This window comes from Aegilops tauschii, chromosome 1 (assembly GCF_002575655.3).
Source record: "Aegilops tauschii subsp. strangulata cultivar AL8/78 chromosome 1, Aet v6.0, whole genome shotgun sequence".
Classification (NCBI taxonomy): Eukaryota; Viridiplantae; Streptophyta; class Magnoliopsida; order Poales; family Poaceae; genus Aegilops; species Aegilops tauschii.
The window spans coordinates 48,966,284-48,982,437 of NC_053035.3; the positions used below are offsets into that span (position 1 = coordinate 48,966,284).

General features: G+C 42.3%; 1 protein-coding gene and 1 pseudogene across 1 annotated transcript; one reads left to right on the top strand and one right to left on the bottom strand.

Annotated features, from left to right (window-relative positions):
- Window positions 1-506: 506 nt before the first annotated feature.
- LOC141027412 (uncharacterized) lies at window positions 507-877 on the top strand. The gene is made up of 2 exons (XM_073504441.1): window positions 507-671; window positions 734-877. The coding sequence occupies exons 1-2, from the start codon at window positions 507-509 to the stop codon at window positions 875-877; spliced, it is 309 nt and encodes a 102-aa protein (XP_073360542.1).
- A 3,222-nt stretch (window positions 878-4,099) lies between these two features.
- On the bottom strand, window positions 4,100-15,838 carry LOC109763640 (UDP-glycosyltransferase 86A1-like; annotated as a pseudogene).
- Between the last annotated feature and the right edge of the window lie 316 nt (window positions 15,839-16,154).

A 16,154-nucleotide genomic window follows, 5' to 3' on the forward strand; every position in this document is an offset into this window, starting at 1 on the left:
GATATGATTGAACAAATGTCTAGCTATCCGGAAGCGGCGCCGAAATAGGTTGTGCTTGAAGAGTGAGTCAGCAGACTGGACGGAGCACATGTGACTCGGCCGACGCATCCAGAGATTTCAGTTGGCCGGATATTCCTTCGAATTACAATAATAAACTTTTCAAAAAGAAAGAAGGATACTTTCCAAAATTTACACTGATGGTTTGCAAATCGGAAACCGCGCACGTCCAGTAATTATTCGCACAAGGTGATTTCCTTCCAAAAGTTTACGGCATCTCCAACACGCCTTCACTTGGCACGCCTTCTTCTCCTTGGTACAAGCTCGACAAGAGAAACAGGGCACCGGGCTCCGCCGTCGTCGCGTTTCACCTCGTCAATCGACGACCATGATGCAACCGCCGCTTGGCAAGAAGACGAAAGGGCGCGAATACAGAGAAGTGCAAGTTTGGGCTCTGGAAGAAATTCTCCAAGCTCGCTGTGCTCTGCAGCGCCAACCTCGCCATCGTCATGTATTTCGAGGCCGGCAAAGGGTACACTTTCGGCAGCCCTTCCATCGAAGCCGTCCTGGGTCACGTCGGCTACAACAACGCCAATGTTCATGTTGCTGCTGACGATGTGGAGTGGGAGGCCCTCGAGGCATTGTGTCGTGAGATAGAGAAGAAAGACATGGAGGTGGCCGCGGAGGCTGCCTCGATGAGCGTCATCGGAAGAAGGTGGTAGGCGTGCATATGTAGGCCGGGAAGCGGTTCTGGTGGGAGGCGGACGTTGAGGCGCTCGGGGAGGCCGAGCTACAGGAGTTCAAAAGGGCGCTCCAGCGCCTCAAGGACAACGTGGGCCACCGCACCGACAATCTGATGTCGGCTCTATTGTCACATTAGCTTTCGTAGGGCAGGCCATGCGTCCGTTATTTGCCCGTGGTCTTCGTTGATTGTGCCATCTGAAAAGAAAATTAATGTCAAAAGGTAGTCCCTTTTTAATTGCCTTTTGCTACACTGTATGATTACCAGGGACTATTTTATAAGTGACTTGAAACAATTGAGAAGTTAGGTGTTTCGAGAACCAAGATCAATGGACCTGTCTTCTACTTTTGTATTGAAAAGTAAAATATTGTGTGCATGTGAATATGCGATCTTCGCTACAAAATGAAGTTTTCATCCGTCCAGAATCGCGAGGCATGTTTCTCCCATCCTACGAATGGCACACTAGTGCGCAGTTTTTCATGTATATTTTTAATACACAAAAAATAGGTACTCAACAACCTTTTTGGAATTACACGATAAATATTTCTGAATTCAAATTGAACACTCTTTCAGTACAAAATAGACTTTTTTTCATAAAATGAACATTTTCAAATAAACAAAATTGATTAAAAATACACATCAACATTGAAAAAATGATGAACAATTTTTAAATACACATCGAATATTTTATTATTACGTGATAAACATTTTTAATAGATGGTTAGAGTTTTAAAAAGTACAAAATGACAAATATTAAAAAATTGTTAACATTTTATAGTATATGATGAATATTTTATAATACACTGTGAACATTTTTAATACAGTTAACACATTCAAAAATACACAAAGAATACTTTTAGAAATATGTTATGAACACTTTTTAAAATGTGAATATTTTGTAAATACATGATGTACTATTTTTAAATACACCTCGAACATCTTAAAATATCCAACAAACATTCTTTTAAACGCACCGAACATTTTCTTAAAGCTGATGAACAAAGAAATAAGGGTCATATATATTGAAGTAATGATAAGAAATATAAACAAAAAGGTTAAAAGGTAAATCTACTTAAAATAGGTGAACAAGAAAATAAAATAAAAACCAAATAAGAAAAAGGGACAAGAAAGTAAAAAGGTTGTCGTGGAAGACTGGAAGCTAGAGCTATATATTCCTTCTATTTGTTTGTTTGGACGGTTATATTTAGTGCTCGTGACAATTCATCGGCCAGTCGCAATGGGTGTGAATCCTATTCGGCGCCCGATACACCGGTTGAAGGCATCGCTGCAAATGGGCGCACACCCCGCCCCACCTCCTTCGATGCTGCATGGGCCAGCCCATTAAAAGGTATATAGGGATTTCAATCACTGGTTTTGGGAAGCTTTATGAAGCTTCCTAGCGGGTTTTACTTCTTTCTTTTGTATGTTTTTTTCTAGATCGGTTTTGTTTGGGTTTTACTTTTTGTTCATTTTTTATTTATTCTTTATTATTCTATTTTTTATTTTTGAGAATGCAACTTTTCAATATGAATGAACTTCATCCAAATTTGTGAACTTGTTTTCAACATTGATGCACAAATGAACTTTTTTCAAAATTAATGAACTTTTTTCAAATCCATGGACTTTGTTTTCAAAATAGATGTTTTTTTAAATTGATGAAATATTTTCAAAATCAATGATATTTTCCAAATTTATGAACTTTTTGTCGAAATTGATGAACTTGTTTCAAATTTCACTCCGTCGTGTGAGCTGGTATGCCGCGCCATCGTGTAATCACAAAATGAACCACGTATTGATCGCACCGCATATCACTGAGTCAATGACTGTGCACACATTACACACAACAAAGTACAAGACACTTATACATATGATGTTACTTATAAACTGCACCCGTAGCCACTTCCCCGATGCCCTCGTGCAGCACTTCTGCCCGATCGGTTGACAGCTCAGCTTAATATCCGCCGCAACGCACGCGTTAGCTTATCATTGAACTCATTGAAGCTCCGCTGCAATGGCCCGCCGTGCGTTGTGGTGACCTCGAGTGTCGCCCTCACCTTCTTCACCGCCTCCCGAAGCTCCTCCCCCTCTTTCCCAGACATGACGCCCTTGATCCTGGCCCTCACCTCGTCGGCGAACACCGCGCCACGGTACCTGATGGGCATGCCGACGCGCCACTTGCGCATGACCAGCCATCGGTTAGTGACCTGGTCGGTGAGCAGCGGGAAGCAGAGCATGGGCACTCTCGCCCACTACGATCCTGCAACATTACAAGAATGGTGTGGGGGCCCTAGGTGGGTCGAGGATGTCAGGTCCTTGATCTTACCCTTAGTAGGTGACACGATCAGCTAGTGGCTCTCCTTTTTATAGTAGATACTGCCTCTCATTTTATCTCCTCTTGCTCTTCCCACTCGTCAGCCCAAGGGGCAAACAACTTGGGGACAAAAGGAAAACATGCCCAAGCCCTGAGAGCGCTAACAGGCCAAAAAAACGTAGAAAGAACGACTTCAAATGGGCCGACACGAGCCAAAAACAGGCGCGGGACGCGGGTGCTGGACGGGAAGCTTCGCACCAAAAATCAAGCACCAACAAATCAAGCAAAAAAAATCGAACAATAGGGACTGGTTTGAGAAGCTTATGGATGTAACCGTTATTTCTAATGAATAAAGTCTTATCTTTTAAAAAAAGGCACAAACAGATCAAACGGAGATGGACTTAGATGAAACATTATCAAATCTCATCTAGAAGTAATTTAGGAAATCTGATAACATTTGACTGAAGTCAAACTTCGTAAAGTTTGGCTAATTTTATAAGAAAAATACATTCACAATACAAAATCAGTAGGTATCATTAGATGCATAACAAATTTATTTTTTTAAAATCATATAACTTTAATATTATAGATGTTGATATTTTTATGGTCAAACTCTATGAAATTTGACTTTAGACAATTCTCATATATGGAGAAAACAAGATCACACTTCGCAACTTTGAGTCAATGACTATGCACACACTAGACTCGATAGATGTAAAAAAACTCATGAAAAAAACGGAGTGAGAAGTAGTATATGTTCATTTTTTTGAGACAGTCTCTTATATTTCTTTACTAGAAATAGATGTTATGGCTTTGATATCATGGAGGTTATAGAAGTCTATATAAATGAGGATCCCATAAGACATTACGGAAAATAGAATCACATTCCACGTCCATTTATGATCTATACCACTTACCGATTGCACCACATAGCACTTAGTCAATGACCGGGCACATACTACACACAAGACAAGAGTACAAAGACGCTTATTCGCGGCCACTTCCCCAACGCCCGACATGCGTGCTTCTGGCCCATCGGCCGGCTTAGCTTAACATCCGCCGCAACAGCGCATTAGCTCATCGACGAACTCATCGAAGCTCTGCTGCGATGACCCGCCGTGTGCCGTGGCGGCCTCGAGCGTTGCCCTCACCTTCTTCACCGCCTCCCGGAGCTCCTCACCCTCTTTCCCAGACATGACGCCCTCGATCCTCGCCCTCACCTCGGCTGCGAACACCGCACCACGGTCCCCGATGGGCACGCCGACGTGCCACTCCCGCACGACAAGCCGCCGGTTAGTGAACTGGTCAGTGAGCAGCGGGAAGCAGAGCATAGGCACTCCAGACCACACGCTCTCCAGCACGGAGTTCCACCCGCAGTGTGTGAGGAAGCCATCCAGCACGGCGTGGGAGAGGACCTCCACCTGGCAGTGATACGTCCATTTTGCATCATGCTTTTATATCGATATTTATTGCATTATAGGCTGTTATTACACATTATGTCACAATACTTATGCCTATTCTCTCTTATTTTACAAGGTTTACATAAGGAGGGAGAATGCCGGCAGCCGGAATTCTGGGCTGGAAAAGGAGCAAATATTAGAGACCTATTCTGCACAACTCCAAAAGTCCTGAAACTCCACGAAAGTTATTTTTGGAAATAATAAAAAATATTGAGCGGAAGAAATACTTCAGGGGGCCTCCACCTGTCCACAAGGGTGGGGGGCGCGCCCCCCTGCCTCGTGGGCCCCCTGTTGGCCCTCCGGTATCCATCTTCTACTATATGAAGTCTTTCGTCCGAAGAAAAATCATAACCAAGCTTTCGGGACAAGACTCCGCCGCCACGAGGCGGAACCTTGGCGGAACCAATCTAGGGCTCCAGCAGAGCTGTTCTACCGGGGACACTTCCCTCCGGGAGGGGGAAATCATCGCCATCGTCATCACCAACGCTCCTCTCATCGGGAGAGGGCAATCTCCATCAACATCTTGACCAGCACCATCTCCTCTCAAACCCTAGTTCATCTCTTGTATCCAATTCTTGTCTCTAAGTCCGGGATTGGTACTTGTAGGTTGCTAGTAGTGTTGATTACTCCTTGTAGTTGATGCTAGTTGGTTTATTTGGTGGAAGATCATATGTTCAGATCCTTTATGCATATTAATACTCCTCTGATTATGAACATGAATATGCTTTGTGAGTAGTTACGTTTGTTCATGAGGACATGGGAGAAGTCTTGCTATTAGTAGTCATGTGAATTTGGTATTCGTTCGATATTTTGATGAGATGTATGTTGTCTATCCTCTAGTGGTGTTATGTGAACGTCGACTACATAACACTTCACCATTATTTGGGCCTAGAGGAAGGCATCGGGAAGTAATAAGTAGATGATTGGTTGCTAGAGTGACAGAAGCTTAAACCCTAGTTTATGTGTTGCTTCGTAAGGGGCTGATTTGGATCCATATGTTTCATGCTATGGTTAGGTTTACCTTAATACTTTTGTTGTTGTTGCGGATGCTTGCAATAGAGGTTAATCATAAGTGGGATGCTTGTTCAAGTAAGAACAGCACCCAAGCACTGGTCCACCCACATATCAAATTATCAAAGTACCGAACGCGAATCATATGGATGTGATGAAAACTAGCTGGACGATAATTCCCATGTGTCCTCGGGAGCGCTTTTCTTTATATAAGAGTTTGTCCAGGCTTGTTCCTTTGCTACAAAAAGGATTGGGCCACCTTGATGCACTTTATTTACTTTTGTTACTTGTTGCTCGTTACAAATTATCATATGACAAAACTATCTGTTACCTATTATTTCAGTGCTTGTAGAGAATACCTTGCTGAAAACCGCTTATCATTTCCTTCTGCTCCTCATTGGGTTCGACACTCTTATTTATCGAAAGGACTACGATAGATCCCCTATACTTGTGGGTCATCAAGACTCTTTTCTGGCGCCGTTGCCGGGGAGTGAAGCGCCTTTGGTAGGTGGAATTTGGTAAGGAAAAATTTATATAGTGTGCTGAAATTTACTGTCACTTGTTACTATGGAAAGTAATCCTCTGAGGGGCTTGTTCGGGGTATCTTCACCCCGACCAGTAGAGCAAAGAGTTGCTCCTCAACCTACTGAACCTACTGAAAATGAAAATGTCCACTTTGAAATTCCTTCGGGTATGCTAGAAAAACTGCTAGCTAATCCTTTTGCAGAAGACGGAACAAAAGCATCCTGATGAGCACCTAATCTACGTGGATGAACTTTGTGGATTATTTAAGCTTGCAAGTATACCCGGCGATGTTATTAATAAGAAGGTCTTCCCTTTATCTTTGAAGGGAGATGCATTGACATGGTATAGGCTATGTGATGATACGGGATCATGGAACTACAAACGATTGAAATTGGAATTTCATCAAAAAATTTATCCTATGCATCTTGTTTATCATGATCGCAATTATATATCTAATTTTTGTCCTCCCGAAGGAGAAAGCATCGCTCAAGCTTGGGGGAGGCTTAAATCAATGTTATATTCATGCCCCAATCATGAGCTTCCAAGAGAAATAATTATTCAAAGTTTTTATGCTCGGCTTTCTGATAACAATCGCACCATGCTCGATACTTCTTGTGCTGGCTCTTTTATGATAAAGACTATTGAATTCAAATGAGACTTATTGGAAAGAATTAAACGCAACTCTGAAGATTGGGATCTCGACGAAGGTAAGGAGTCAGGTATGACACCTAAGTTTGATTGTGTTAAATCTTTTATGGATACCGATGTTTTCCGTAAATTTAGCACTAAATATGGACTTGACTCTGAGATAGTAGCTTCTTTCTGTGAATCTTTTGCTGCTCATATTGATCTCCCTAAGGAGAAGTGGTTTAAATATCATTCTCCCATAGAAGTAAAAGTAGCTGCACCTATGAAAGTTGAAGAAAAGACTATCACTTATAATGATCCTATTGTTCCTACTTCTTATGTTGAGAAACCACCTTTCCCTGTTAGGATAAAGGATCATGCTAAAGCTTCAACTGTGGTCCGTAAAAGCAATATTAGAACTTATACACCTCCTGAGCAAGTTAAAGTTGAACCTAATATTGCTATTGTTAAAGATCTCTTGGCTGATAATATTGATGGGCATGTTATTTATTTTCTTGATGAAACTGCTAGAATTGCCAAACCTTGTGCTAATGATAAACATAGACATGTGGTAGGCATGCCTGTTATTTCTATTAAAATAGGAGATCATTGTTATCATGGCTTATGTGATATGGGTGCTAGTGCTAGTGCAATACCTTTTGACTTATACAAAGAAATTATGCATGATATTTCACCTGCTAAGATAGAAGATATTGATGTCACAATTAAACTTGCCAATAGAGATACTATTTCACCAATGGGAATTGTAAGAGATGTTGAAGTCTTGTGTGGGAAAACTAAATATCCTGCTGATTTTCTTTTTCTTGGTTCCCCACAAGATAGCTTTTGTCCCATTATTTTTGGTAGACCCTTCTTGAACACAGTTAATGCTAGGATAGACTGCGAAAAGGATGTCGTTACTATTGGCTTGGGTGATATGTCTCATGAGTTCAACTTTTCTAAATTTCTTAGACAACACCGTGAAGAGGAATTGCCTTGTAAAGATGAAATTATTGGTCTTGCTTCTATTGCCGTACCACCTAGTGATCGTTTAGAACAATATTTGCTAGACCATGAAAATGATATGTTTATGAATGAAAGAAGGGAAATAGATGAAGTATTCTTTAAACAGGAACCCATCCCGAAACACAATTTGCCTGTTGAAATCCTAGGGGATCCTCCTCCACCCAAGGGTGATCCCATGTTTGAGCTCAAACCATTACCTGATACTCTTAAATAGGCTTATCTTGATGAGAAAAAGATATATCCTGTTATTATTAGTGCTAAACTTTCAGAGCAGGAAGAAGAGAGATTATTGAAAACTCTGAAGAAGCACCGCGCTGCTATTGGATATACTCTTGATGATCTTAAGGGCATTAGTCCCACTCTATGTCAACACAAAATAAATTTGGAGAAAGATGCCAAACCAGTTCGTGATCACCAACGACGACAGAATCCTAAAATGAAAGAAGTGTTAAGAAAGGAAATACTAAAGCTCCTTGAGGCAGGTATAATTTATCCCGTTGCTGATAGTCAGTGGGTAAGTCATGTCCATTGTGTCCCTAAGAAGGGAGGTATTCCCGTAGTTCCTAATGATAAAGATGAATTGATTCCGCAAAGAATTATTACAAGTTATAGGATGGTAATTGATTTCCGCAAATTGAATAAAGCTACTAAAAAGGATCATTACCCCTTACCTTTTATCGATCAAATGCTAGAAAGATTATCTAAACATACACATTTTTGCTTTCTAGATGGTTGTTCTGGTTTCTCTCAAATACCTGTGTCAGCCGATGATCAATCAAAGACCACTTTTACTTGCCCTTTCGGTACTTTTGCTTATAGACATATGCCTTTTGGTTTATGTAATGCACCTGCTACCTTTCAGAGATGCATGACGGCTATATTCTCTGACTTTTGTGAAAAGATTTGTGAGGTTTTCATGGACGATTTTTCCGTCTATGGATCCTCTTTTGATGATTGCTTGAGCAACCATGATCGAGTTTTGCAGAGATGTGAAGAAACTAATCTTGTCTTGAATTGGGAAAAGTGCCACTTTATGGTTAATGAAGGTATTGTCTTGGGGCATAAAGCTTCTGAAAGAGGTATTGAGGTTGATAAAGCCAAGGTTGATGCTATTGAAAAGATGCCATGTCCCAAGGACATCAAAGGTATAAGAAGTTTCCTTGGTCACGCCGGTTTTTATAGGAGGTTCATTAAGGACTTCTCAAAAATTTCTCGGCCTCTGACTAATTTATTACAAAAAGATATACCATTTGTCTTCGATGATGATTGTGTAGAAGCATTTGAAATACATAAGAAAGCATTGATCTATGCACCTATTGTTCAGCCACCTGATTGGAATTTACCCTTTGAAATCATGTGTGATGCTAGTGATTATGCTGTAGGTGCTGTTCTAGGGCAAAGAGTTGATAAGAAATTAAATGTTATTCAATATGCTAGTAAAACTCTAGACAATGCCCAGAGAAATTATGCTACTACTGAGAAAGAATTCTTAGCAGTTGTATTTGCTTGTGATAAGTTCAGACCTTATATTGTTGATTCTAAAGTAACTATTCACACGGATCATGCTGATATTAAATATCTTATGGAAAAGAAAGATGCTAAACCTAGACTTATTAGATGGGTTCTCTTGCTACAAGAATTTGATTTGCATATTGTTGATAGAAAGGGAGCTGAGAACCCCATTGCAGACAACTTGTCTAGGTTCGAAAATGTTCTTAATGACCCACTACCTATTGATGATAGCTTTCCTGACGACCAATTAAATGTCATAAATACTTCTCGTACTGCTCCATGGTATGCTGATTATGCTAATTACATCGTTGCTAAATTTATACCACCTAGTTTCACATACCAGCAAAAGAAAAAGTTTTTCTATGATTTGAGACATTACTTTTGGGATGACCCACATCTTTATAAAGAAGGAGTAGACGGTGTTATTAGATGTTGTGTACCTGAGCATGAACAGGAACAGATCCTACGCAAGTGTCACTCCGAGGCTTATGGAGGACACCACGCTGGAGATAGAACTGCACATAAGGTATTGCAATCCGGTTTTTATTGGCCTACTCTCTTCAAGGATGCCCGTAAGTTTGTTCTATCTTGTGATGAATGTCAAAGAATTGGTAATATTAGTAGACGTCAAGAAATGCCTATGAATTATTCACTTGTTATTGAACCATTTGATGTTTGGGGCTTTGATTATATGGGACCTTTTCCTGCCTCCAATGGATATACACATATTTTAGTTGCTGTTGATTATGTTACTAAGTGGGTAGAAGCTATTCCAAATAGTAGTGCTGATCATAACACTTCTATTAAGATGCTTAAAGAAGTTATTTTTCCGAGGTTTGGAGTCCCTAGATATTTAATGACTGATGGTGGTTTGCATTTTATTCATGGTGCTTTTCATAAAATGCTTGCAAAGTATGATGTTAATCACCGAATTGCATCTCCTTATCACCCGCAGTCTAGTGGTCAAGTAGAATTGAGGAATAGAGAACTCAAATTAATTTTGCAAAAGACCGTTAATAGGTCTAGAAAGAATTGGTCCAAGAAACTTGATGATGCACTATGAGCCTATAGAACTGCATATAAAAATCCTATGGGTATGTCTCCGTATAAAATGGTTTATGGAAAAGCATGTCACTTACCTCTCGAACTAGAACATAAGGCTTATTGGGCTATTAAAGAGCTCAACTATGATTTCAAACTTGCCGGTGAGAAGATGTTATTTGATATTAGCTCACTTGATGAATGGAGAACCCAAGCTTATGAAAATGCCAAGTTGTTTAAAGAAAAAGTTAAAAGGTGGCATGACAAAAGAATACAAAAGCGTGAGTTTAATGTAGGTGATTATGTACTGCTATACAACTCTCGTTTAAGATTTTTACAGGAAAACTTCTCTCTAAATGGGAAGGTCTCTACGTTATCGAGGAGGTCTATCGTTCCGGTGCCATAAAAATCAACAACTTCGAGGGCACAAATCCAAAGGTGGTGAACGGTCAAAGAATTAAACATTATATCTCAGGTAATCCTATAAATGTTGAAACCAATGTTATTGAAACTGTAACCCCGGAGAAATACATAAGGGACACTTTCCGGAACATTTCAGACTCCGAAAAGAAATAGGTATGTGGTACGGTAAGTAAACCGACTCCAAAACAGTTCTAATGGCAATATTTCTCCGTTTTGGAATATTTAGAAAAATAGAAAATAAGAAGCAGTACGGGAAGGACACGAGGCCTCCACGAGGGTGGAGGGCGTGCCCTACCCCCCTGGGCGCGCCCCCCTACCTCGTGGGCACCTCGTGTGCTCTCCGGACTCCGTTTTGTTGCACGATATGTATTTTGGTCGGTAAAAATTCATTATATAATCTCCCGAAGGTTTTGACTCCTGTATCATGCAATTGTCCTCTGTTCTTGTTTCGAGCTGTTTTCTGTCAAGGTTGTCAAGGCCAGGCATCATGTCGTCCCCTTGCTCCAACAATGCTGACAACGATGCTTGGATAATGAAGATAGAGCTGAAGAGGGAAGAACCCATGGAGATCAACAAGGATGAAGGGATCAAGAAGGCCACGGAGGACCAAGCTCCTGAAGACAACCTTCAACTTGATCGCAATATTCTTACCCCAACTGAGATCGGAGCTTTCAAGATGATTGAGCTAGCTCGTATACAAAACAAGTATCTCACACGTGAAAATATTTTGTTGAAGGAGCATATCATCGCACTCAAGGGCATTATCCGCAAGCTGGAGGACCTCCTACGCTCAATGTGCGACTATCCATCATCACCTCCATCTTCTTCACCAACAAAGGACACATAATCACATGGGTATGGGCACTCCCCTTGGCAACTGCCAAGCTTGGGGGAGGTGCCCCGGTATCGTATCACCATCACACTCCTATCTTTACCGTTTTTCTTAGTTCGATCCTATTAATAGTATCTTGATCTAGTAGAATAAAGTTTTGGTATGATCTAGTTTTGAGTTTTGCTTTATGATCTTTCTATGTAATCGAGTCCGTGAGTTATATAATAAAGATTAGTGTTGAGTCAAGGGCTTGATTATCTTGCTATGATCTTGAGTGAATAAAACAAAAGAGAAAAGAATAAAAAGAATTAAAGAGATCATATTGATCTTATGAAGAGTAATGACTTCACATAGAAAGAGTATGATGATTAAAAATTGTTGGGAGTTGGCAAACATAGCTTTGGTCATCGTTGCAATTAATAGGAAGTAATAAAGAAAGAGAGGTTTCACATATAAATATACTATCTTGGACATCTTTTATGATTGGGAGCACTCATTAAAATATGACATGCTAAAGAGTTGGTGTTGGACAAGAAAGACAACGTAATGGGTTATGTTTTCTTATATCTGAGATAAAGTATATTGTCATGGATCATCCAACATGTTGAGCTTGCCTTTCCCCCTCATGCTAGCCAAATTCTTTGCACCAAGTAGAGATACTACTTGTGCTTGCAAAAATCCTTAAACCAGTTTTGCCATGAGAGTCCACCATATCTACCTATGGATTGAGTAAGATCCTTCAAGTAAGTTGTCATCGGTGCAAGCAATAAAAATTGATCTCTAAATATGTATGATTGATTGGTGTGGAGGAAATAAGCTTTATACGATCTTGTGATGTGGAAGAAATAAAAGCGACGGACTGCATTATAAAGGTTCATATCACAAGTGGCAATATAAAGTGACGTTCTTTTGCATTAAGATTTTGTGCATCCAACCCTGAAAGCGCATGGCAACCTCTGCTTCCCTCTGAGAAGGGCCTATCTTTTATTATTATCTTCTATCTTATGCAAGAGTCATGGTGATCTTCACCTTTCCTTTTTACATTTTATCCTTTGGCAAGCACAGGGTGTTGGAAAGATCCTGATAGATATATCTAATTGGATGTAAGTTAGCATGAACTATTATTGTTGAAATTACCCTTGAGGTAAAAGGTTGGGAGGCGAAACTATAAGCCCCTATCTTTCTCTGTGTCTGGTTAAAACTCCGTAACCACAAGTATTGTGTGAATGTTAGCAATTATGAAAGACTAAATGATAGTTGAGTATGTGGACTTGCTAGAAAGCTCTGACATAGACTATTTCTGATGTTATGATAAATTGCAATTGCTTCAATGACTGAGATTATAGTTTGTTAGTTCTCAATAAAGTTTCTGATTCATACTTTGCATTGTGAACAGATTATTACTTGAGCATAATAGATCATATGACAATATCCATATATGTTGCTTTTATGAGAATAATCATGATGCTCTCATGTCCATATTTTATTTTATCGACACCTCTACCTCTAAACATGTGGACATATTTATCGTTATCGGCTTCCGCTTGAGGACAAGTGAGGTCTAAGCTTGGGGAGTTGATACGTCCATTTTGCATCATGCTTTTATGTCGATATTTATTGCATTATGGGCTGTTATTACACATTATGTCACAATACTTATGCCTATTCTCTCTTATTTCACAAGGTTTACATAAGGAGGGAGAATGCCGGCAGCCGGAATTCTGGGCTGGAAAAGGAGCAAATATTAGAGACCTATTCTGCACAACTCCAAAAGTCCTGAAACTCGACGAAAGTTATTTTTGGAAATAATAAGAAATATTGAGCGGAAGAAATACTTCAGGGGGGCCTCCACCAGTCCACGAGGGTGGGGGGCGCGCCCCTGCCTCGTGGGCCCCCTGTGGGCCCTCCGGTACCCATCTTCTGCTATATGAAGTCTTTCGTCCGAAGAAAAATCATAACCAAGCTTTCGGGACAAGACTCCACCGCCACGAGGCGGAACCTTGGCGGAACCAATCTAGGGCTCCGGCAGAGCTGTTCTGCCGGGGACACTTTCCTCCGAGAGGGGGAAATCATCGCCATCGTCATCACCAACGCTCCTCTCATCGGGAGAGGGCAATCTCCATCAACATCTTCACCAGCACCATCTCCTCTCAAACCCTAATTCATCTCTTGTATCCAATTCTTGTCTCTAAGTCCGGGATTGGTACTTGTAGGTTGCTAGTAGTGTTGATTACTCCTTGTAGTTGATGCTAGTGGTTTATTTGGTGGAAGATCATATGTTCAGATCCTTTATGAATATTAATACTCCTCTGATTATGAACATGAATATGCTTTGTGAGTAGTTACGTTTGTTACCGAGGACATGGGAGAAGTCTTGCTATTAGTAGTCATGTGAATTTGGTATTCGTTCGATATTTTGATGAGATGTATGTTGTCTGTCCTCTAGTGGTGTTATGTGAACGTCGATTACATAACACTTCACCATTATTTGGGCCTAGAGAAAGGCATTGGGAAGTAAGAAGTAGATGATGGGTTGCTAGAGTGACAGAAGCTTAAACCCTAGTTTATGCGTTGCTTCGTAAGGGGCTGATTTGGATCCATATGTTTCATGCTATGGTTAGGTTTAACTTAATACTTTTGTTGTAGTTGCGGATGCTTGCAATAGAGGTTAATCATAAGTGGGATGCTTGTTCAAGTAAGAACAGCACCCAAGCACTGGTCCACCCACATATCAAATTATCAAAGTACTGAACGCGAATCATATGGATGTGATGAAAACAAGCTTGACGAAAATTTCCCACGTGTCCTCGGGAGCGCTTTTCTTTATATAAGAGTTTGTCCAGGCTTGTTCCTTTGCTACAAAAAGGATTGGGCCACCTTGCTGCACTTTATTTACTTTTGTTACTTGTTGCTCGTTACCAATTATCATATCACAAAACTATCTGTTACCTATTATTTCAGTGCTTGTAGAGAATACCTTGCTGAAAACCGCTTATCATTTTCTTCTGCTCCTCGTTGGGTTCGACACTCTTACTTATCGAAAGGACTACGATAGATCCCCTATACTTGTGGGTCATCAGGCAGCACCACGACACCACCAACCCACGCCCGGCGGACGCGGCCGCGAACCCCTCGGGCAGCGGGTCCGGGTCGTCGGAGCTGACGATGTCCGGCCGCATCACCCACAGGAACCTCGCGCCGCTGGCCAAGACTCCTCCCGCGATCTCATGCAGCTCCTGCTTCGTGACATGTGCGTAGCTCCCGAAGGAGATGTAGAGCATAGAGCCCAGGGGCTGCGCGTCGAGCAAGTGGGAGCAGTTGGACTCAGCCCTCATAGAGGTGGCGACAGCGCTGTGGGCGAAGCCGGCGGGGAAGATGGGCCCCACGGCGTAGAAGGGCTTCTCGGCACGGAGGGCCACGATGGTGGACGGCTCCAGCTCCTCCACGGTGTTGCAGAGGACGTAGTCAGCGCCGCGGGCCTCTTCGAAGGCCTTGAAGAGGATGCAGTGCACCACCTTGGTGGTGTCCGTCTCCTGGAGGTACGACATGAGCTCGTGCGGCTCGATCGCCGTCACGCCCGGGATGTGGGTGATCATGTCCTTCCGAGGCTCTACAAAAAATGAAACTTCAAAATTGATGGCATGGCAAATTTACTACTACTCCCTCACTTTAGTGATCTAAACACTTTTATATTGTTTCCTTGGTAAAAATATTAGTGGCACTCTGTTGAATTGAAACATAAGCATATTGGAGTGGATTCCAAAAATCGTATTTTTCAGCGTTGCATCCGAAGTGGCCGTTGTTGGTGAGCAAGTGGACATGATAGTAGAGGTTGAAGATGAGCTCGGGCTCCGTCTAGAAGGACACGTACGCGATACCGAACTTCCTGGCCAGCGTCGCCGGCCACACGAAGAAGGTGTCGGCGACGAGGCACGTCGCGGCCGGGTCGACGACGGCGTGGCCGAGCACCACGTCGACGTGGCCAGAGAGCGCCTGGAACAGTGAGCCCATGAACTCGTCGTGGTGCAGCGACCGGTCGAACCCCACGGGGAGACCGTCGCTGATAAGCTCGTAGCGCTCGTCCATCCCCGAGAAGCGCGCGGCGGCAAAGAAGTCGTGCTCTGCCAGGTCGACGCCGAGCACGCACCGTCTGATCGTGCACGGCCTCCGTGTTGACGACCGTGACGGCGAAGCCCCACGCCGGCAGCCGCAGCTCGAGGTGCGTGACGGGGATGACGTGGCCCTGCAGCGGGTACACCACCACCACCGCGTGCGGCTTGGCCTTGTTGCCGCCGCTCATCGCTGCTAAGCCGGCCTCCTTTTGCGCCATGATCGCCAACCTCTATCCTCTGGTTTCCTGTGAACCGTCACTCGCACTTCACTTACCATATGACACCGTCGTCGATATCGTACTATAGCTTATGAAATCCGTCGTTATCTCTGTAGCCGCCAGCCTGCGTCGGATTCGTGCTCACGAAATTTGTCACCAACGTTTAACCAAAATTTGCATACTTCGTTAATCTGGTGCGCGCACACGCACGCGGCTTGTCCGTAGCGAGACGAATGGTGTGATCAAACAACGGCGCGGCTTACCAGCTGCCACGATATCTGGCGCGTGGAGTACGGGGGATGAGTGCGCAGGTGATG

What these genes read in the sequence shown, in the direction of transcription:
- LOC141027412 (XM_073504441.1), top strand. Translation starts at nt 507, where the DNA reads ATGTATTTCGAGGCCGGCAAAGGGTACACTTTCGGCAGCCCTTCCATC. An exon ending in TAGAGAAGAAAGACATGGAG is followed by an intron (nt 672 to 733) that starts GTGGCCGCGGAG and finishes GTGCATATGTAG; the next exon opens with GCCGGGAAGCGGTTCTGGTG.